The 22,505-nt window shown below is 52.0% G+C and overlaps 9 protein-coding genes across 9 annotated transcripts; 4 read left to right on the forward strand and 5 right to left on the reverse strand.

Moving 5' to 3' along the window:
- Positions 1–3,067: 3,067 nt before the first annotated feature.
- On the reverse strand, positions 3,068–4,222 carry J4E93_003096 (uncharacterized protein; the record flags this gene model as incomplete). The annotated part of the gene is made up of 2 exons (XM_049341036.1): positions 3,068–3,126; positions 3,181–4,222. 2 exons carry the CDS (start codon positions 4,220–4,222, stop codon positions 3,068–3,070), a joined length of 1,101 nt encoding a protein of 366 aa, XP_049201918.1.
- A 1,170-nt stretch (positions 4,223–5,392) lies between these two features.
- Positions 5,393–7,212, reverse strand: J4E93_003097 (uncharacterized protein; the record flags this gene model as incomplete). Its single annotated transcript, XM_049341037.1, has 3 exons — positions 5,393–6,348; positions 6,404–7,123; positions 7,179–7,212. The coding sequence occupies 3 exons, from the start codon at positions 7,210–7,212 to the stop codon at positions 5,393–5,395; spliced, it is 1,710 nt and encodes a 569-aa protein (XP_049201919.1).
- Positions 7,213–9,575: 2,363 nt separating this feature from the next.
- On the reverse strand, positions 9,576–10,625 carry J4E93_003098 (uncharacterized protein; the record flags this gene model as incomplete). The annotated part of the gene is made up of 3 exons (XM_049341038.1): positions 9,576–9,778; positions 9,828–10,268; positions 10,328–10,625. 3 exons carry the CDS (start codon positions 10,623–10,625, stop codon positions 9,576–9,578), a joined length of 942 nt encoding a protein of 313 aa, XP_049201920.1.
- Positions 10,626–11,816: 1,191 nt separating this feature from the next.
- Positions 11,817–12,639, forward strand: J4E93_003099 (uncharacterized protein; the record flags this gene model as incomplete). Its single annotated transcript, XM_049341039.1, has 2 exons — positions 11,817–12,252; positions 12,305–12,639. 2 exons carry the CDS (start codon positions 11,817–11,819, stop codon positions 12,637–12,639), a joined length of 771 nt encoding a protein of 256 aa, XP_049201921.1.
- A 346-nt stretch (positions 12,640–12,985) lies between these two features.
- Positions 12,986–13,887, forward strand: J4E93_003100 (uncharacterized protein; the record flags this gene model as incomplete). Its single annotated transcript, XM_049341040.1, has 3 exons — positions 12,986–12,994; positions 13,059–13,145; positions 13,195–13,887. The coding sequence occupies 3 exons, from the start codon at positions 12,986–12,988 to the stop codon at positions 13,885–13,887; spliced, it is 789 nt and encodes a 262-aa protein (XP_049201922.1).
- Positions 13,888–14,357: 470 nt separating this feature from the next.
- Positions 14,358–15,276, forward strand: J4E93_003101 (uncharacterized protein; the record flags this gene model as incomplete). The annotated part of the gene is made up of 2 exons (XM_049341041.1): positions 14,358–14,804; positions 14,860–15,276. The coding sequence occupies 2 exons, from the start codon at positions 14,358–14,360 to the stop codon at positions 15,274–15,276; spliced, it is 864 nt and encodes a 287-aa protein (XP_049201923.1).
- Positions 15,277–15,591: 315 nt separating this feature from the next.
- On the reverse strand, positions 15,592–16,680 carry J4E93_003102 (uncharacterized protein; the record flags this gene model as incomplete). The annotated part of the gene is made up of 1 exon (XM_049341042.1): positions 15,592–16,680. The coding sequence occupies one exon, from the start codon at positions 16,678–16,680 to the stop codon at positions 15,592–15,594; it is 1,089 nt and encodes a 362-aa protein (XP_049201924.1).
- Positions 16,681–18,491: 1,811 nt separating this feature from the next.
- On the forward strand, positions 18,492–20,517 carry J4E93_003103 (uncharacterized protein; the record flags this gene model as incomplete). The annotated part of the gene is made up of 5 exons (XM_049341043.1): positions 18,492–18,836; positions 18,885–19,043; positions 19,095–19,877; positions 19,926–20,225; positions 20,275–20,517. The coding sequence occupies 5 exons, from the start codon at positions 18,492–18,494 to the stop codon at positions 20,515–20,517; spliced, it is 1,830 nt and encodes a 609-aa protein (XP_049201925.1).
- Positions 20,518–21,293: 776 nt separating this feature from the next.
- J4E93_003104 (uncharacterized protein) lies at positions 21,294–22,037 on the reverse strand (the record flags this gene model as incomplete). The annotated part of the gene is made up of 1 exon (XM_049341044.1): positions 21,294–22,037. The coding sequence occupies one exon, from the start codon at positions 22,035–22,037 to the stop codon at positions 21,294–21,296; it is 744 nt and encodes a 247-aa protein (XP_049201926.1).
- Between the last annotated feature and the right edge of the window lie 468 nt (positions 22,038–22,505).

A 22,505-nucleotide genomic window follows, 5' to 3' on the forward strand; every position in this document is an offset into this window, starting at 1 on the left:
TGTAAATGGAAGGAAGGCAAGGGTTGTAGGCGCAGCAGGGAGGAGGTTATTACGTGAGTACTTGTCACAGCGAAGGTGCTGGAGCTCCACCTAGCGCCATCCCACTTTAATCTTGGCGCAATCGTCACTTCTGCATGGGCCTCGACTCCACTCCTTCACCCCATACCAGTATAACAGCAATCACCTTGCAGTTTACATTAGTGTGAAAACGAAAGTTTGCAGACTCCTGATTTGATGTAGACTCTTGGGCGATTGATTTCCATGGCCTGCCGAAGGCAGATTTCACCCCTCCAACGCTGTGCCTGCTTTAGATTTCCACGCGACTGCGTACTTCACAAGGCATGACCTCCACGTTGATTCCGACTGTCCGTGAAACGCACCTCACATCGCCAACATCAAATCATGATGTTTACCAAAGGTTCACTTCTGATTTGACGTCTCCGAGCCTTGCGTCGGTCAGCTCCGCCACACTACTCCATGGGAGGCGCAACGATACCTACGCACTGGCATCTGTCGCATTTTCAGATGGTATATCTTCTTCGATCGCTTCCTTGCTCTATTTCGTCGTTAGTCTATGGAATTCCGAACAAGCTTATCATAATACTCACGGTATGCTTGTCGTAAACGCCGTTGCTGCCAAAGAGACACCAGGCCAACGGCAAGTTGGAGCAGGCCAAATACGATGGCTGCGATGGTGTCCGCAGACTGGTTGTTCAAAGACATGAGTGTGTAAGGTTACCAGAAAACCTCCTCAAGAATAATGGAGCTTGCGAGTATCTGACGCTGTGGGAATGTGAAGGCTCACATCCTGTCTTATGTATGATTTGACATTGTACTTTTGAGTGCTCAGTTCTCGGAAATCCTGCGAATCCACTGCGGTAAGAGCCTAACAGTATGTCAGTTCCGGAACATCTGGCTGTTTTGTACTTTTGTGTGTGCCATAGCTCAGGCGCCGAGGATACAGAATTGTACTTTTGCTGACATCCATTTGATTGGCTCAGTGTTCCACCGGTCATGCAGAGAGGCGTTTTTCATGCGCATGCAGGCTACCCCGGTGGCTCGCAAGAACTGTACTTTTGTCGCAGCCAATAGCATTCAACTGCAGCTCAGCCTGGTGTTAGGGCCTGGCTCACATATGAACATCGCCAGAACCCCCATTTACTCATGAGTCTATGGGACGACGCTTCCTCTTTTCTCTCTACATTCGTGGAATAGTGAAGGACTTTGTAGTCTATACTTTCTACTCAAGCATACGCATCCCTTTTCTTTGCCTTTCGAATATCTACACTACTATGGCTCTCAGGCAATTGACGCTGATCTCTGAGGACGCCACATTACCACCGCTTCAGCCTCCTCCTCCTCTTCACCCTATCGCAGATGCACGTCCACGAAAGAAGAAAGCGCGAACTCTCCGCGAGACTGACTGGGAGCCATACAAAGACAGGATCATACAGCTGCATCATGTCGAAAAGAGACCGCTCCCGGAAGTCAGGATCTTGATCGAACAAGAGTGCGGTTTCATCGCAGAGTATGTTGGACTTCCTGTACCTCTATCACTCAACGGCATCTAAGCTAATTGTCCCCCTAGGATACGCCAATATAGATCCCGTCTGAGTCAATGGAAGCTCGACAAGAACGTCAAACCGGACGAGATGAAGGCCATTGTCAGACATCGCCAAAAGCGAGACCTCCTCGAGACGAGTAAACCTGGTCTCAAATTTCGCGTCAGAGGTCAAGAAGTCGAACCACACAAAATCGAAAGGTGGATGAAGAGACATGACATCGGAGAGAGCATGATGCATGCTCCCAGCCCTGTCGCTTGTAAGTCATCCTTTGGGGACCGTGTCAGCTATTCAATAGTGACGAAGTGTAGCAACACCTTCTGCTGTGAGTTATGCGACCATGTCCGAAATCGGCTCTCCTGGTATCATGCATGACGTCGATTTGGCAGTCGAACACACTCCTACCACACCTCGACAGAGCATCAGCAGCTCGCTCACTACACCTCGCCAGCGTACGGATAACGCCTTTGAAGTACCGCCATGGGATACCACTAATCCACTGCACGGGCTTCACGTGGTTCAAGTCGATGACGAACACTTGTTCGCACGGTGGGGATATGAGTTCGACACGACTAAGTTCCGTCAGGATAGGGAAGGCGCCAGGGTCCCTATTGGAGAGTCATGGCTCCGGAGTGTACTGTCGGAACGAACCTACATGCTGGTACCTGAGCGTGAAGCAATCGTTTGGTGCAGATACATTATACATGTATGCTTCTGTGCCGATTCATTCTTAACGACCCTACGCGGCTCAGAAGATATTGGTCTGATTATCTACATCTGTCACAGTCCTCATACTCAAACTGTCAGTGTCAGATTCGTAGTTGAAGGTACGCAAGCGAAAACTTTACACCATCAGGCCATGGGCTTCGAGCTTGTGACGAGCGGTGGAGTGCAGACGTAAAAGTTTACTCAATGGGAACCCTGGATGTACGGATTTCACTATGGTCTTCGCAGGCTGCTGAAATGGAATTTGGTCATTGCTGATAAGTTCGTGCTACAGCCCTTCACATGGCCGTCCAACGATGACGATGTAGAAAGGGCGCAGTTCTTCACATCACATTTCGGGCACAGCACGCCCACGAGCAAGGCGTTCTGGTAGACTCGCCATGGAGGCTTCAATGGTAACGTTGAAAGCCAAATGTAATATTCACATTTCCTCTCAATTCCATTTCCGTGTCCATATCCATTGCATTCATATACATCTTCCCCAGCATCCCCATTCCATATCTCATATCCACGCATACGCATATCCTCATTAATCGCATACGTCGGAAAAGTAAAAGTCGACAACCAAAAGGACATAACACATTCGTCGCTTCGCAGTCGTGAGCGAGCTCGCTTCAAACGCCCAAGTAACGCCAGTAGGGCTGACTCTGTCGAAGCCCATTTACCCACGGATAAAACCACCCATGCCATAAGGTACCAGCACGAGGCTAGACACAAGAACGAGAAAGCAAAAAAGACTTTGTACAGTTTTGGAAGGAGATCGGTCGGTGGATAGCCAACTATCGTCTCGATGAGTGGCGTGTTCGGCGTGTGTGGCGATCTGATGAGCTTGCGCTGCCTGTATGGTGATTAGTATCCATATTCCTAAGTGTAATGCGAGCGGGTTACTTACTTGAACTTGTGTAGTCGCTGTACATGTATGATGTTCCACTGACAGTGGTGCTCTTATCGTCGACCTTGTTGTCGTGTCTCCTCTTGAGACCCAACGCAAGCGCGAGACCACCTAGTCCGGCAGCGAGACCCAGACCCTTCTTTCCGGTGCTGTGCTTCTCAGAGCCGGCGCGCGAAGGACGAGCAGGGCGGCCACCTCCGTACCAGGTGCGTCCGCCAGCAGCGCCGCCGCTGTGGTGGTGCTCTTCGATGTAGGTCTCCTCGTGGGTGTGCTTGCGCTTCTTGCCGAAGCCGAAGATGGCGAGGAGGGTGTCGAAGAGGGCGCGAGCGCAGCAGAAGAGGCAGAGAAGGAGCAGCAGCAATATGCCGAGGATAACACCGATAACGATACCGGCAATGGCACCGCCGCTGAGTCCGCCATTGCTCTCTTCAGTTGCGACGAGGCCGCCGCCTGCTGCGCCGGTGGGGATGGGTGTTTGGAAGGGCTGGGTCGCGGTCGGGGTACCGGTGTAGGTAACAACTACGACGCCTGAGCTAGTTGGACGAAGAGGAGCACCGGGTGTTATACCTCCAGAACTGCCGCCAGCGATCATCGCACACTGGCCGGCCTTCAGACAGTACATGCCAGAGTCGCAGCAGATTCCGCCGCAGGGGTTTTGCGAGTCGCTGCATGTCGCTGTCGCTGTCGCCGGTATGTAGGTGCTGCGCGTCTCGGTCTTGGTAACAAGGCCGACCGTCTCAACGTAGGTAGTAGTATAGTATTGATAGTAGCCGCCTGCCGCTTCAGTGTTGGCACCACCGCCGCTGGTGTCGCATTGCGCCTGGTTGGCACTGTCGGTATAGCATGTTGAGCCTGAAGGACAGCACAACCAGCCGCCAAAACCACAGGGGTTGGCGCAATCTTGCTTCTTGATCAGCTGGGAGCTGTTGTGCAGCGAGGCGAACTCGTCAAAGTGGACGGGGTAGGGCTTTGCGAGAGCCGAGGGCAGGTAGGCGAAGGCGATCAGGCCGAGCACGGCGGGAGGAGCGTTGAGAAGCCACATGGTAAAGCGAGCGACTGAGCCTCTCCAAACGCAGCAGAGCAGCGAAGTTTACTGCGAACGGAATAGACAGGACCGTTTGCAGGAATTGGGGGGAAACGACAGAAGAAGCGCGCTGCAATTCGTAGATATCGTCCAGTCGGCGTGGGAGCGGTGAATGGGTGGGTATCGCTGCTGCGGGGTCGATCCGTTGGCTAGCGCGTCTTTCGTGTCTGCTGGCGTGGGTGACTGGCGCCGGCGTGGTACAGGATGCGAACCACGGAAAAGAAGTCAGTGATGATTGAACTCTAGTATGGAAGTGAGAGAAGGGTGGTAGGATGTGTGTAATCGTGCAGGACGAGGTGCGCAAGTAAAAAGGGTACACTTAGAATAATTGTGTGGTTGGAAGCCGCGGGAGAGGCTGGGGTGGTTGGGGACCTTCCAACTCCAACTTCAACAACACCGGGGTTATGCGCTTGCGGGATTTTTGAAACTTGGCTAGACGCGGTAGTGGGAACTGAAGTCGTGTCGTTTTCGTGATGTCAATGACTTCGCTATTCGTGAGGATGTGTGCTGTCTCACGATGATTCTACGGGGTGTCGTACTGTACACAGTGATGTTCAGCGCTCGCTCCGCCTCCGGTTCACCCAGCAACGTCCGTCGCGGCATCACCTGGCCATCCTCCTCGTCTCCGCGCACGTTCACCACCACCACTCGTCATTGCAATTTCCCCCAGAAGGATATGCCCGTGTTGGCCCAAGCTAGGTCCTTGGCCTGATGCGATAGTTCCTCAATCATTCTGCCTCGCGCACTTTGCTGGTTCTGCGCATGCAGCCTGCGACGTCGTGCAGTGGTTTGCCTTAGTTGCGAATAGCTTCTTGGTATTTCTATCGTCTTTCCGCAACATCCGGAGAACTATCATTTTGTCGTTTTGGGAGTGGATTCTAGATTCCAGAGTTCCGGCCGGCTATAAATATCATCCGGTACCTGCAGGGCGCGTGTGATGTGTGGGCCGCCTGCTACGCTGTCAACGGGGCCTTGCGCGCCGCACATGCCAATCACTACACCGTAACTCGACAACAGGTACAAGCTGTGACATTCAACACTACCGAGGATGGAAGGTCACTTCTGACAGACATTGACAACTGGCACTTTCTTTGCCGACAGTTCTGCCACGTCTACCAGAAGATCTTCTCAGCCCTCCCTGTCCAGCCCATACTCTTGGACCATCTTCTCCGCTGCCTTTTGCGCAATCAAATACGCCGTAGCCTGTGAGTGGTTGTTCGTCACAACCGGCGCAACACTCATATCAACAACTCTCAGCCCATCCACTCCTCGAACTCTGAAGTTTTTGTCCACAACTGCCTCTTCATCACTTTCCTTACCCATCTTGCACGTCCCGCAAGCATGCCACACCGTACCCGCATTCTCGCTCGCAAACCGATCCACATCCGCATCTCCCATGGAGTCAGGGCCTAGGACCGTGCGCACGATATGCGGCGCGATAGTAGGGTTGCCTGTCAATTTCGTCCATGTGTTGCGGATAGCTTCGCGGAAGATGCGGACGTCGTAGGGATGCGTGAGGTAGTTCAACGTGATGATTGGCTTGTCGGATGCATTTTTGGACCGCAGTTTGATGGAGCCGCTGGATTGCGGGTTCATAAGAAAAGCGATGAAAGTCATGTATGTATTTCCTGCGTCCAATTGTGTACCCGGCGGCCACAGTATCGAGTTGTTAATAAACTCGTATGCTGGGACTTCGTCTCTGGTTAGGAATTCTTGGAGATCCCGCGGAAGCGCCGAGTACTCTTCATACGACTCCAAGTCTGGCAGTTTGAGGAAGCCGCCCCAGAGCGACGAATGTTGGAGAGCGAATGCGCCGGTTTGGTCTTTTTTCCACGACTCTTGAGCTGCGGCGATGTGTTCCGGGTTACTGTCGAAGGCGTATTTGTCGTTAATTGAGCCTGAAACTTCTACCGTCATGAAGGTGAGGACGTGGTCTTTCAGGTGCTTGCCTACGCCAGGTAAGTCGACTTTGACATCGATGCCGAGAGCTTCGAGTTCAGATTTCGGTCCGATACCGTTGAGAAGTAAGAGCTTAGGTGAGTCGATCGAGCCACCGCAGATGATGACTTCGTTGTTTGCCGTCGCTGGGGTCCTGTCAGTGCTCATTACGTCTCTCGTCGATCCAGATAGTGCACCTACCTTGCCGCCCATCTTCGAGAACGACTCCGGTGACCTTCTTCCCCTCCCATACGAACTTCTCCGCTTTCGCATCTGTCCATATCTCAAGGTTGCTCGGTGGGCCCATCAGATGCGCAATCGCACTAGTACTTCTCCCTTCTTTGCTATAGCTATGCGGAAAGACCATAATGCCCACCGGATCTCCTGAATTGGCGTCGAGAACGACCTTTTCCCCAGCTGCAGCCAGTGCCTCCATCTGCGGCACCACACCCTTCTCGAGCACAGGCGGAAGACCGACCTTCAACTGGCCTTTCGTCCCGTGAGCGTTGGTACTCGGGTCAGCGATATGCTTGTAATCATTTGAGCCGGAAAAGTCATAGTTCTCGATGGCTTGGAAGGATTTCTTAACAGACTCCCACTTCCAACTCTCGTCGTCAACCAGGTCGCTCCAGCGATTGTAATCCTCTCTACTTCCATATAGATACACGGCGAAATTCAAAATGGAACTTCCACCTAGCCCTTTTCCTCGCGTGTACGGAATTGTTCTACCGTTCAAGGCGCGTTCCGGCTCGGAGACATAGCCGTGGTCTAGATCAGGTCGGAGCGCTTGCGCATAGTACCGATGGTAGGGCGCATTGAGGTAATCGCCAGAGGGGCTGCTTCCGGCTTCAAGTAGGAGGACAGACGGTTTACGTGCGGAGTGGGAGAGTCGATGGGCAAGAAGGCAACCTGAAGTTCCGCCTAGCAAAATGTGTGTTAACATTGATTGATACGTGGCAAGTGAAATGAAACTTACCTCCTACGATGATGAAGTCGTACGTTGCTACCATGATCCGAGCTTTGCAGTATCCGATGGGGCCAACTACTGGGTGTCGTGCCTTCCTAGGTCGGGCACACACCCTTCTTTATATGTTTCCTCGCTTCATGCAGTTGCGCTGCACGTCAAATAACGTGCAGCATCCGTAAGGCATGTAGGCCACAGCACACCTCGCTCTGCGTCGGAGAAGCCAATTGCCATGCTCTGTACTTGATTGGTCCCGAGGATTTGGAAAAAAGGCAGGTGCGTGAGCACCATACGGATGATCTAACTTGGGTTGGGCATTTCCCTCGCATGTGAGGCAACTTGCCAAGCTGAATTTCAGCTCGCGACTGCGCGATGGCGGGGTATCATGGATGTAAGCAGCAGTGGGTACAACAGTTCATGCAGATCATAGACATAGCTCGAGGCTAGCTGAACAGGTACTAGACTGATCTCCTAAGACCTGCCTCACCACTCTTTGGGTCGGTTGACAGATTTCACGAAATCTGACGGGTGTACAATGGGGATAGGTGATGGCTACAGAATATCCTGATTCCGCTATCCAAATTCATTTTTAGGCATGGCATCGGTCATTCTCATTCGACAACCGAGTGACCTCGTTGTGTGTAATCATTGTCGACATCAAACTTGCGGGAATGCTATTCCGCAGCCAGTCTGGCTTCCTGAAAACCCTTTTTCCGTCTAATGCAACCTGTGGCTCTCCAATCTTGGCCGAGGATGGGAAGCCCTGCTCGACATCCCGTTGGTTGGCTGAGCGCCCTTCGTTGTCGCCGCTTGATCCTCGTCCGGCTGTAGCGAGACTTCGATGATGGAGAGGTGAGAATCTTGCGAAACTGCGTGCAATTAATGCGCGTAAGTCTGGAAGCGAAGCTGCAACAATGGCAAACGAGATTTGGATCGCGATCAGGATATTGACGGCGCTACCAAAGTATCTCATATCGCCTTCTCGTCGTTTGATGAAAGGAATTTGAAGTAAGGCGACGATGCAAACAATGAAACCCAAGCCGAACACGAGAACAAGGCCAAGCCGTTGCCGGATCCTGAGTTTGGAAAGCTGCCATACGTATGGGATCGGGAGCGCGAAGATCATGCTATCCACAATGCTGTCTCCTATCGCTGCGGAGTAACTGTATAGGGCAGAACTGAAGCACTGGGATCCAGTGAACTCAAGCCAGTTCCTGGTCCACAGCTTGCTGATATCTTCGCACAAGACTATGAGAACCGTCAGGACTTCGATGAAGTGCGCAAGAGCCAGGACAATAAGGACGTAGCAGCATTTTCGGAGCGATGCCATCCCCGGTGGGAAGATTCGGAGGTAGTAGGCCAAGACCGAAAAACGCGTAAATGTAACGGCGAAGATGTACGCCACGCGGCGTTCGAAGATGTGCTGTTACATGTGAGTATGGTGTGTCACAGATAAAATGAAAGTCTTACTTGGTAGAAGGGAACTTCCGACATTCGATCCGGACTGACAAAGTGGTCAGTACGGCCTGCAAAGATCTGTGCAGCATGCGCACTCACCCCTTTCGATCGTAACCCCAGTTCTCATCTGCACTCATGCAAGATATGACGGTACGTGCAAGAGCTGCAGCCTGATTACGATTAGCATGAGCACTACAAGCTTTTCGTAGAAGCGGATTTGATGCAGGCTTCACATACCGTGCCCAGTATGATTAAGATATCATCCGGTGCCATTTTCTTCTTGATCGCTAGCCTTGAGTAGACTCTCAGAATAACGGTGCTCAAAGCTAGTACCATCAAGGGCACCTCCACCGCCAACGCTGTTCTGAAGCCTCTGGCTGCATCGCCAGCATTCACCTCGACGATCGGCTGCGCAATTTTGACGTTTAACGTCTGATCGCCCGGTACTGTGTACATGGCTGGATACATGCAAATTGGTTCCGCGGCAAGATAAGGATAACACCAGCTCGTTTGGTCTGGAACATGAAGGCAAAGTAACGTGTCACCGGTAGAACAACATCAAAATAGAGGATAGAGGAAAGGTGTCCACGGCGGGGCCACTGGATGCTGATTTTGATGTTCGTTCGATGGCCGCCAAGCCTTGACTTCTCCTCCAGCTGACGTGCCCATTGAAGCTTACTGAGCACTTTGCGTAAGCCGCCCTACCAATGAGGAGTCGATTTCAGTTGTGCGCGCATACGACTGCTAGGCTGTGATGCTGACACACGTCCAACTATCAAATGATCGACGTTGCGAAGCTGCAGTGCATTTCAAGTGCAAATTGGCGGTGCCAAGTGGGCGGAGCGGAATACGAGATGCGTGAAATTGAGTGATGACGGCGTGAGAACCGACATGTTGGCTGCTAAACTAGCGGTAAAGAGGCCGATGGACGGCAACTGTGCTGAGTTTACCTCAGAAGATATTGTCAATCTTCTCTGTCTGATCGAAATCGTACGCATTGCCAAATGGCCTATTCAAATAATTCTTGAGCAGTTGCTCACTCGAAACGTACGTGGCCGCGGTCTGCAGACCAGTCTTTTCGGACGATAAGCGTTCAGCGAGCTCTTCCGCAAGTTCGACTTCCATCGAATTTCGATACCATGGCGCGAAGTGTACTGTGAGAAGAAGTCAGTTCAAAGAACCTCACGTCAGCAAGAAACTTACTCATCGCGAGCATAACTCTCGGGTCTTCGCTCAGGTTGGGCTTCCCTCCATGCCAGAGTCTCAGATCGCGAACGATTATGCTACCTTTCTTCACGACTGGCTGAGTGGGTGGCCGCACCTCGCGGCGAGCATCGAGCAAATGCTGCTTGATCCTTCCGCTAGCACGGTCGCCGTGTTCGCCTTCTTGGTCGGCAATAGTGGTACCTTGGTGTGTACCGAGCCAGACCTCCGTGGAGCCGTTCTCTGGCGTCATAGTCACGAGAGGGACATTTATCACGAGGGCGAAGGGAATTGAGGGGTGGTCAAAGTCTGCATCATTATGAATCGGCTGCGAGGCTGGTGGCGATGACGCAGTTGGTGGTAGTGCGGTGTTGCCAGAAATGAAGCGCAATGAAGGCTTAGGACCAAGCGTGGTTGAAGTGACTTGCGTCACGATGGGATCTAATCCAAGGTTAGTATGTGTTTAGAGCGTGGCAGGATTTGCTACAATAGACACCTACTGGCGTAGATCTCGTCACTGAACCACTCCTGGGTCATGGGCGGATCTTGTTGAATGTTTCCTTTGTTGTAGTTGAAGGGACTGTCCTTTCTTGCCTGCAATTCGAGTGCATCCTGGACCATCTTCTTGTTCAACCGGTCCAAGACTGCATGGTCAATCATGTCTTCCAACACCACGAGGCCATCGCGAGAGAGCGCTCTGATAGCGATTTCGAGGTTGCGTTGGTTGAGCCCTCCGGCCTTGACTTCGGACGCGGAAGGCACAATGGAGATAGGCGTTGACGGAAGGCGCGGAGACATGATGGGTCGATGGATGACGCAATGGTCAAGACTGGAACGGTACAAGGAGATGTGTACGACGTGATCGCTTCAAGTGCCACGATACTAGGCCGAACAGTCTCAGACGTAGTGAGCTTTATATGCTATAACGATCTGGAACATGTAGCGGAACAGACGAAAGCGGTATGGGGAGGCGCTAAACCCAGTACAGGACTGCAGCCGTCTGTGGAGAACCTGGTCACAGGCTGCATGTCGTCGTGAGACGCATGGTGCGGGGAGCTTACTCTATGCTTCGAGTACACCAAGAGATGACAAGACGGCACCTCCACTTACGCGGTGAGTAGTCGACGGCGTGTGTTGATGGAGTAGACGGTCCGACGTTCTTGGTTTGAAGCTGGAAACGTTTTCCATCAACGCGAGGTCACGCGCCGTCGGGGTGTCGGCGGCATTTCGATAGTGTCGTCGGTCAGGGATGGGTGGTCAGCGGAGGCACAGCACAACGTCTTCGCCTTGCATCGCTGTGCTCCTGCGTGTTTGCGAATTCAATGTGGAGGTCTCGAATGGGGTTTGTATCGAGTGTCGCACTGCGTCAAGACAACTCCCTCATGTGCACGTAATTACGTACAATGCGTGCCGTCCACCGTCTAGGCAGACATTGGGAGCGCATGGAACTATGCAAACAAAGAAGGCCAGGACAGAAGAGGATTTAGGCAGGCACCGTGGCTCAGCGTCGCGAATCACAGCGTTGGCAGGCGGACGGTTGACCGGGATGGAGTGAGGAGAGATGCGGAAAGCGGCATGACGCGAACCAAGGCAAGAAGCCAGGGCCACCATCCCTCCACATTGTTTCCAGCGCCGGGTCCACCAACTCACCAACACACTCTAAACCGCCGCACTGTTTCAGCGAATATAGCAGTTATTGTGTACTTCTTTTCTGTACACGTTTCCCTTGCAGGATTATCGCACACGTCTTCCATACCTTTAATCATCACCACGCGCTACTACCGCGCTCCTGCGACCATCGCAGTCCACGGACCTCCATCGAACCACGGATACTATCAGCACCGCCCGTCGATCCGTATAAACAAGGCTCTATACTTCTACCGCCATTGGTAACCGGCAGTCTTCGAGCAACATACCAGCTTGACACTTTACGCATACGGCGCACCCGCCCATCACACGACACATACCACATCTACACACATCGCCATCATGCCGTCGCAACGTCGCATGAGGTTCTATGGCATCCTCATTGTCATCACAGTGGTCGTGCTGTTCTATATGTCAAGAGGAGCCCACCAGACACAAACATCCGACTTTTACACAAAAACCCAACAAGCCCTACAAGAAAAAGAATACGCAGAAGCGGCGAAGCAACGCGATGCAGAGAGCGTCGGATCGCGACTCAAAGCCGCCGAAGAGCAGGCAAAGAAGAACGCCGAGGACAAGTACACAGACCACAAAGTCAAGGTGGAAGGGCAGGACCAGAAGAGTGTCGCCGGCCGCGTCAAGATGGACGGCGACAGGGTCCCTGGCGTCGCGCAACAGGGGGGCAAGCCGCGCGATCAAGCAGCCATGATGGAGCATGAGACGCTTGAGGACCACGAAGTCGAGATGGAACTCAATGCCATCTTGAAGAAGAGTCCCAGTATGCTACGCCTCCTCCAATTGAGCCATGCGCAGTTACTAACTTATTACAGTGATCATCTTTTCGAAATCCTACTGCCCTTTCTCGAAGAAAGCGAAACACATCCTGCTCGAGAAGTACAACATCAAGCCCGAACCCTACGTCGTCGAACTCGATAAGAGCCCAATCGGCCAACAACTACAAGCCTTCCTGCACAAGTCGACAGGCCGACGAACAGTGCCCAACATCCTGCTCATGGGCAAGAGCATAGGAGGCGGCGATGACATTGAAGAGCTCGACCAGACCGACACCCTCGTAGCGAAGGTCAAGGAGATTGGCGGCAGCCGCATCACCGAGGTTGAGCATCGCGGCGCCCGTCCGGAGATGCGACGGAAGATGAGAGCGTAGACAAGTCTGCGCTGTTCCCTCCTGCTCTCGGTATGCTTGCAGGCTATTTCTTGCGGCGTCTCGTGGCCCGACATGCTATCTTGTGCATGTTTTCGGGTAGGTAAGATACCCAGGATATTTGTACGGATGGACATCAGATCTCGCCGGTCTGTGTATTGCGATGGATATACCCTTTATAGTTTCAATATCTTGTACCGTTGGTCTCAGTCGTACGTCTTTCCGGTCCAGTTTCCATTTAGTCGTTGCAATCTGTCGTTGCTTACTCGATGAGGGAGGGTCGCCCCTTCCTCGCATGGTGCTCTTTCTCTCACCTTAGACACTCCTGCCGCTTTGCATACGATAAGCCATGTGCAAAGTAAGAGCCACTCGACATTCTCTCACCTCCATGCACCTTCCATCCTCTCTCAAGTCTAAAACAGCAGTCCTTCCACTCTTCTCTGCTTCTTCTACGCAACTCTGAATTGTCGCGACCTTTGCTTTCCAATCTGAAGCTACACTCTAACAACGTAAGTACTAGCCGGTAGCCGTGTCTACCCAAGTTGCTGATATCTTTAGACTTTCAAGATGTGCCTCTACTGGAAGAAGCTGCACACATGTGGCCACCTCTCTGATCGCCCGTACATCGAGATGTGCCGTCCGGGCTTTCTCTCCAACAACGTGTGCCCCGACATTAGCGACGACGACAAGCCTCGCGCGTCGCACTTCCCATGTTACCCCTGCATCAAGCTCGAGGCGCGCGCTGAGACAGAAGCCCAAGTCCGGTTCGAGCAGCACGAATTTACCAAGGCCTACGAAGCTCGCGAGCGCGCAGTGAGGGAGAAGCAGGCAGCGGAACTGAGGGCCAAGGAGGAGCGCGTCCGACGTGAGGCTCGCGACAAGGCCGCACGGGAGCGAGAAGCGGAACAACGTGCGAAGCGCGAGAAAGAGGAAGCTGAGCGCAAGGCTAAGAAAGAGGGTGGTGCCTGGATCGAGACGTCAGTTGGAAAGAAGCCAAAAGGCAAGAGGCACGGCGGTGGCAGTGGCCCTGCCAACGCTCCAGCAACACCATTGAACACCGTATCGACCATCAAGATGGCTGCCGCACCCAAGAACATCAAAGAGCTCAATGGAGGCGCTGGAGGTGGTGAGAGGATGAGTCCCAAGAAGGGTCGTGTTGATCCCGGTGGTAGAGCTGGTACTTGGGGCCCTAAGAAGATCTTGAGCAGGCAAGAGAACGTCGCTGAGGTCAACACTTCCACAAGAAAGTGAGATTAGGGGTATGCAAAACGAAAGTGGTCTTGACAGCATGCTAGGTGTCAGGTTCGTCATCTGTTGCGTCATGCAACTTGCCAGATCTTAAAAGTTATCATTTTATTCACGTTCTTGTCTCATAACCCTCATCGATTTATTTGCCGGTCTGAAATTTGTTATGAAGGGCACGGTGACTTGCCTCTAGGAGAGCAGTCGCATTCGAGGATATTGTCTTGGCACTCAACATGTGTTCGCGTGCTCGTGTGCTCGCGTGCCCTGGGCGGTTTCTCGGTACCGAGTCTAAAACGGCAGTCACCGTGAGGGTGACTGAGGAAGGCACGCCCACGCGAGAACGCTTTCGACCACCGATATCGTCTCACACCGACAAACTTTTCTATCGTACCTCATCGTCTCGCAGCCTCCAGATTTTTCAACTCGCGACACTCAACAACACCCGCCCGAGGAGCACCTCACTCACGCTAGCGATCATGACCTCAGAGACAGACCCCAGCGACCCCAAGGCATCCGAACTTGCCGACCGACCTTCGTCTATGGCCGCATCAGCCTTTCTGGGAATCGCCTGGTTTATTTGCATCGAGCTTAACATCCGCCTACTCTACAGGGCCACACGTCGCAGTCTTTACTTCTGGAGCTGCTTACTCTGCAGTTGGGGGCTGATAGTCCACGGCATCTCCATTATCTTGGCCAACTTCAACAAGTGGACCTCTTACTCGGCCATCGTCTTCATCTATCTCTCATGGCTCGTCTTCGTAGTCGCTCAGTCTTTTGTTCTCTACTCCCGCCTCGGCCTCGTGTGGAGAAACACGAAGAAAGACCGCTGGATCCTCTATATGATTACTACTAACTCGGTCGTCTTTGGCCTTACCACAGTCACGCTCGGAATGATTGCTGCACGTCTTTCGTCGCAAGCACCTGTACCGTACTAATTGATCGTAGCGCCACCCACACTTCATCGCACGACTTGCAAAGGCCAACCTGATCTGGGACAAGGTGCAAGTCGCCGCTTTCTTCATCCAAGAATGCATTATCGGAATGCTATACATCTGGCAAACATCGAAGTACTTCCAGAGCCTCGAGCTCCTCGGCAATTGTCGTCGCACCACTCGAGACAATCTCCGCAATCTGATCGCTGTCAACGTCCTCATAATCATACTCGATGCCAGCGTCCTGGGCTTGGCCTACAGCGATCGCTTCTTCCTGCAGGGCTTCTATAAGGTCGCTGTATATGCCGTCAAGCTGCGCACCGAGTTTACTATCCTGAATCAGCTGAGGCAGGCGCTTGCGGGTGGCTCAACGGGTGCGTCGGGATTTGCTGTGCAGACCGACCAGAGACCTATCGTGATGGCTCCTCTGAAGTCAAACGACGTGGTGGAGGTGGTTGCATAAGAAGACTGGGAAGGTGGACGGAGTGGGCAGATATACGAGAAAGGTGATTGGAGATATAGTATGAGGTCGGAGTTATTCGGCGAGGCCATATGTCTTTCTTCACCTTGCATCGATGTAGCCTGAATCAATACAGCGACTATGCGACACATTCTCGCGTTACATTACGATATCCGGGTAATTCTCAGTGCATTCAATGCGTTTACAGAATAGATTTAAGTATCTTGAAGTACTACTGGCTGCATCATAACGCTGTTTTCGACCTGCTGACATCTACCTTGAAACCTCCTAGCACATCCGACTCAAACACAATCATGGCTAAATGGTACTCTGAGTCGCCTCAGAAGACAATGTCTCCTCTTCTTCAAAACCCGAGCTCTCTTCTTTCAAGGTGAATTCAGGCGGATCTGTCTTCGACTCCAACTCGGTCCATTCCGCAGCCTCAGTCATCTCTTGCTGAGACAACTCTCCTCGGATATCTGCGACCGCATCTTCTGTATCGACGAGGTGCTTGATGTGGAAGATTACCTGGAGTGAGTGGTTTCGATCCCAGTCGCCATGTAGTCCTTTCTTGGCGTGCACCTTTGCTACTGGTAGCCAGAAGTCCTGCCACTTCTTGGAGCCCATGAAGGCGCAAAGTTTGATAAACTCGAACGCTTCTGGGTCTGAGTGGTAATAGCAAAGACTTTTCAACTCGCCCACATCTTCGGATCTGGCTCTACTAAAGAATGTTGCTGGTAGGTGCTGACACCAGTGCTGCACGATATTCTCATCTTTGAAGAAATGGTTAAGAGGCCCTAACATCTCTTCACGGTCGTCTTCCAAAAGATTCAGGGCTTCGACATTGTCACTCGGTAAAGTGCCTGCGAGGTGGGTGTACCAGTGAGTAGCGGCGTACTTCCGAAACGCTTCGGCCGCTTCGGTCAAAGGTTCGCTTTGAGGCTCAGCGAAACTAAGAAAGCATTGCTGTAGTAGACGAAAATGTAGCTCAGCGCTGTTGAAGACCGGGGCATCTTTCACCCTCCCGTTGAGAGATTTGTCGCGGTGTTGAAGAAAATACTCAGTGAGTGATGGATGCGCAAAAGTAACAGTCGTCGTGGAAGGTGTGCACGTAAGCCCAAAAGCGCGTGCAGGATCGTGGACCTTGAGATGACTGAGAGAGATCCCATCCTCTTGTTCGAGATCAAACAGAGGAGTGAAGTTGTCGCGTATTCTTTCACCGAGAGAGGTGCCCGTGCGGCCAGTCAGCGAGGTCTCGAATAACATGCGATCGAGACTTGCAAGAGTCAAGGTCCGGCCAGTGTGTTGGTTGTGTGTTAGGAGTAGTATGATCCAAGACAGCTCTTCACGCTCTTCTCGTGTAAGTACATTGCTGTAGACCTGCAACAACAATGCGACCAGTTCCATGGGATCTTCTGGCGCAGTCTCCAGGCAAGCAGTGATATTAGATGTAGTGGCTTGCCGTTTGACGATCTCGAACATCAAGTCTGCCCATAGAAACCTGCCCGAGGCTGGGATAGAACCCTCTCTCCGATAGAGATCGGCCTTGTTTCATCAGCTAGCAACGGAAGGCGTTGTACGTCACAGTATGTGATCCATTTTCGTGGGTCTTGTTCCTCGGTTTGGATAGTGTTCGAAGGCAAGTCCATAGGGGAAGAGTGGCTCATGATTGATGATTTGGTGTAAGGCGATGAGTCGTTATGTTGGTGTAGGTAGGTAGGTAGGGATGTTGGTTGTGTATACTGGTAATTGTATAAGATGTTGCTTATTTGCGTGTTGAGTGTATGTATGCGATGTGTTCTAAAGAGCTCGATATTTCGTGGCGCAAGGGTGCTTATATAGACAGGTAAGCTTGAGGATATTCAATGTCTAGAAGGTCAGCTACACGTTCGCAACGCGTACATATGTCAAAGAAAAGACCGTGAGCAGCGAGCTTTGATTGGGGAATGGAATCGGGAAACGCTCATAAGAGCACTGCGATGTCCACGAAGCGACATATGAAGCGCTATGCAAACACAGATAACCTGTCCTTGAAGCGTGTAGCGGTGATCGCGGATTTCGACAAAAGCTATGAATTCGCAGATCTCGTATAGGCATCGTTCGGTCAGCTCTTCAATCCCGAAGGCTGCTTGGGCAATGATGAACTGTGACAGTGACAACGACCTCTCTGCTGCGCGTTTGAACGGCAGATGTGAGCCGAGTGCGTCCTGGCGCGCTCGGTGAAGAGATAACGCTTAGCCGGAGAGCTAACCATGACCTCCCTACGAGCCTCTAGGGGAGTCATTTCATGTCAGTCGCACTTGAGCTACCTAGGTAGTGGTGGATACGAAGAGAAAAGTCATCAATCGTGACGTGAGGATGTTTGCAGGTAACCGAGGCGGGCCATGCGATCACTGCAATGTTTCGTGTGGCGTTATCGGGCACAACGCTAAACTACATCTAGTATGGGCGGTCTCCGATAACGAACCTAAGATCTCGAAAAACTGGAGAGGGCGGGCCATGGCAAAAAGATATCTCGGTACCAGCGCACGTTTTGTGGATGGCGAGGTTGAGATTGGTAGTGGAGCTCCGCGGTAATATTGGAGGGTGGGTAGGAGTTTGCAGCAAGCGTGCCAGAAAATGACGGTGCAGCTGCTCAGCCTGCGTAACCCTCAGCCTCAAGCGGAGCCACTGGTCTAGGCACTGCGTAGTGCATCTCTGTTGGTTTCCGTCCATTTGCCGCCGCTTATGTTCTACGATCACAGTGCGACGGAACGGCGAACCTATCACACTATAATCAGCTGAGCTGTTAGTGCATCTTGTTAGTCGCTGTCCAAGATTTATCGCTACACGGCCATGCCGAAGGAACAAAACCATGCAAGAACAGGGCCAGGCAAAGTCGCGCGACAAGGCTACTGGCTATGCCGTCATTAGTCAGTGGCACCCAATGAGATCGGGTCAGCTAAACCTCTGCCGTCTTGGACATGAGGGCCGTTGAACGGACGAGGCTTGGATCAGCACTTAGATCGTAGCGCCTTCATCGCTTAGATCCGTTTCGCCAGTAGTCAACGGTAGCGTGAAAGGGCTACTCGTTCCCCGCGTACGTATAATATACCTTGTCCCACGGTACCGTCCCTGTAAACTGCCATTACCACGAGGCGACTCACTCTTACCCAATCTACGCGCAGTCACCTGACAATACCCTGCCCTTGACAGTAGCTTGCCCTGCCGCCGTCAAGATGGATGTCAAGCAGTCGGAGCGCAGCCCTGCGCACCTCAGCGATGAGGAGAAGATACCCGTCGAGCACCCCGAAAACGCGCGCGCTAAAGTCGAAATCCCCATCTACAACGACGTAGAACGCGTCGACCAAACTGATTTGTCTTTCGCTGCAATTCTCAAGGGCACAGCCGCGAACCCGCTCAACACGTTTGAGAAGAAGGCCGCTCTCATCAATGTCGAGCTTGATAAATTTGGAATGGGGAGATACCAGATATGCATCTGGTTCCTCTGTGGCTTTGGATACTTTCTTGATCTCGCCTGGTCACAAGGTGTTGGTTTGATTGCTTCTGCCATCTACCAGGAGGTGAGTTAGGCCAGACAAAGCGGGTACCGTGAACTAAAGCATTTGCAGATGGGAGTTTCGGACGAACACACTGGAGATATATTTGCAATTGCCAATGCTGGGCTTGCTGTCGGTGCGCTCGGCTTTGGTCTTGCTGTGGACATCATCGGACGCAAGTGGGCTTTCAACTTGACTTGTCTCATTACCTCCGTATTCGGACTCTTGCTGGTATGTTCATGGAGCCACAAATTCGATTACCGGTGATTAACAATATGCCAGGCCGCGCCCAAGTACAACTACCCTGCGATATGCGCCATCTACTTCCTCGCGTCATTGGGGCTCGGAGGCAACATTCCTATCGATGCGACCATCGCGCTTGAGTTTCTACCTCATAACCGCCGCTTCCTTGTCGCGCTTCTTTCCATGTGGCAGCCCATCGGTGTCGCCATTGCCTCTTGCATTGCCTACGGCACCACCGGCCAAGCTAAATGGCGCTGCGATCCCGACGCGCCGGCTTGTCCAGACGTCGAGCCTGGAGTCGCTTGCTGTACCGTTGACAGTAACATGGGATGGCGTTACACTGTCATAGTGCTTGGTTGTATGACTTTGGCCGTCTTTTTCCTTCGGTACTTCGTGTTCACTTTCCATGAGTCCCCCAAGTTCCTGCTTGCGCGAGGAAAAGAGCAGGAGGCTCTCGACGTTCTTCACAGGATTGCGAAATTCAACAAGCAACCAGCTCCAACATTGACTATGGAGATGTTTGCTGCCATAGATGAGGTATCGTCCAACGCCACGTCAAGCGCACGACTCTCCACTGAGGTACCTCGAACTACCCAGGCTACCCAGGCTACCCCCGAGAAAGGCAATGGGCTTCAGCGCCTCAAGGGCATTTTCACCAAGAAGCAGAATGCCACATCGAGTACACGGAGCTCCCCTCGAAGTACCAAGGATACCACAAAGAAAGTCATCAAAGGATTCGGCAAGGAGCTTAAGCGCCTCAAGGGCATTTTCACCAATAAGCTGACCGCCTTCACCTTCGTCTTGCTTGCGCTGGCATACATGGTAAGCAGCATGACTTTCTATCTTTATATTCCCTACTAACAAAAACAGGGAGACTACTGGTCCTTTAACCTGGCGGGTACCTTCCTTCCGCTTATCCTGCTACGCAACAACGTCGACGAAGGCCGAGGAACTGTGAGCGACACCTACGAACAGTACTTGATCATCTACTTCCCTGGTATCATAGGTGCCATCCTGGCACTTGCATCCATTCAGTTGCCTCTTGTGGGTCGAAAGTGGTCATTGGTCTTTTCCGCTCTTTGCCAGGGTATCTCCATGGCAATGTATACTCAGGTGTCTTCGACCGCTGCTTATGTGGGTTTGAACGCATTGGAGTACATTATGCAAACCGTAAGTCTAAATTTTGAGCTCAACGTTTCCAATACTGACATGTGTTCAGTATTTCAATGCGGTCTTGTACGCGTCTGCTCCGGAGCTTTTCGACACTGTCTACCGTGGTAGTGTGAGTGGCATGCTTTCATGTCTCGGTCGTATTGCAGGAATCGTCGCACCCTTTGCGGGTGCTCAGCTCCTGGCCGATCAGAGCTCTGGCATCCTTTGGCTAGGTGCTGGTGGTATTTGGCTATCTGCACTGTTGATGTGCTTCTTGCCTGTGGAGATGAAGAACAGGCAAATGTTCTAAGGAAGTGGGTCAAAAAGATCCCTTAAAAGTCGGCTTTGATACACGCCATCGACCAAAATTTACTGATACCCCATGCATACGCATAATGCAATACAATTCGTACAAACGGAGACACATGCTCGGAATCAATGTTGCCGCGCTGTACCCACACCGATCGCGTCGAAATCCGCTAACCCAGTCGTGTATTGGCGTGCGTTTGATGACGTATCTTGCGCCCCCAACGCTATGATGCCGTCGGCTTTGCCTATCCGCAACACCACCTTTCGTCTTGTGCTTCCATCCTGCATCATGCAGTTTATTGCTTTTCCTGAGCTTGGTGCTCCCATACCTCCGTGCAGATGAAGATGCACTTTGATGTCGGCTCCTTTCTACTTCGGCGTTGTTGCGCGCAAAGGTTACCTTCGTTGGCTAGAAAGCTGGACTTTCATATCATAATGTTGCGGCGCACAACCGTGACCGTCAATCACGCTAGCTTCGACACCGGGAACTCACAAGCCGGCGCGCTTGCCTCGGAGCGCAAGAGCAGCTCTCAGCGCGGCAGTAAACCCGCGACATGTCGATCTAGTGCGAGCCAAGAAGACCTTACCAAGGGCGGCTGCAACTCGTATTCCATCCTACAAAAGTGTTCCAGTAAATCATCTTCTAGTTGAGAGTATACATCATCTTTAGAATTGTATACTTGTTAAGATCTGATAGTATGTATGCAGCACGATGCGAGGAGCAAAAGTACAATTCTTATCTACACGTCTAATGGCTGCAATGCTTCCATACTGGCATTAGTACTCTTCTTGTGCTAAGCTTCTAGGACCACGGATTATTATCTGACCAGGCTCTTCTTCGAGCAGTTTGATGCCCGTCATATCGTACTCCCCAGCCCTTGAGTCAAAACGCTCGTACCAAAGATGCGCTAACCTGAACGAGTCCAGTTTAAAAACATCACTATGCGTGGTCGCATGGTCTTCGCTTTGGCTTACCAGAAGCTCGTTTCTTAGCATTGAAGTGCCATTTCCAAATCGTGATCCGGTAAATTTTTGAAGACTCCGAAAAGCGTCGATGCGATCACGAGTGTTCCGTTGGCAGCTCAGGCGCCTTGGAACCTTCCTGAGCACTGTTGGGCATACATGCGGGTAAGGCTTCCGGCAAGTGTGTAGTGTCGCTATGTATGCCAGGACTTCCTCTTCGACAGAATCTGCGAGGCTCGGTCGCGGAGTAGAGTCTTCGGATGTGTCTTCTTCGGTGCTAGGTGCGTTTGGCTTCTCTAGAGACTTGAACGTCCAGCCTAAATTTTCGTCCCACCGGACGCCGCGGTGGTCATCGTCCCAGTCCAACAAGGCATCTTTCTTTTCGGCCAACTCACCTACTGTTCTGGGCTCGTCTAGTATCAGTCCGTCTGGACATTGCTGCAGAAGTCGCCATGGAAGCGCAAAGACCATGTTTGTGCTGAGTTGGTCCCACTGGCCGAAGGTAGCGCAGCCTTTTTCGATATCTTTCACAATGAAAATGTAGTCGTGGGCTGACATGTTTCGATGGACAATGGTAGACAATGTTGACCGGTTGTGCAGATGCGTGATGGTTAAGAGAGCTTCTATGTAATCATGATATAGCTTGTATAGGCCCACGGGGGTTTGATAGAACGCGGTATGCACGAACAATGGGTTTTCACTCAGCTTGGAATGATGCTGGTGACGATCGTGCGATACTCTCCGATGTTCTCAACACTGTATCGGCACATCTCATTTGGTGATCTCGAAGACCTGCTACACGTCTGACTCGTAATAACCCTGGTAAATGGCTTTTGCGGTAACGATGAGTTCAATATCGTAGCCTCGCCAGAAGAAGGTAGTAGGCTTTCCTGGCTCACGATTGATCGGCTGCACAAGACGTTGCTGCCACACACTACAATGAAGAAATTGAAAAGATGCACTGCAGTCTACAATAGTACAAAAAAATGTGAGATCCCAATATTTAAGCGTAGTGTAGACCTCTAG

The sequence above is a fragment of the Alternaria ventricosa genome (assembly GCF_023758065.1).
Source record: "Alternaria ventricosa strain BMP 2768 chromosome Unknown scaffold_4, whole genome shotgun sequence".
Classification (NCBI taxonomy): domain Eukaryota; kingdom Fungi; phylum Ascomycota; class Dothideomycetes; order Pleosporales; family Pleosporaceae; genus Alternaria; species Alternaria ventricosa.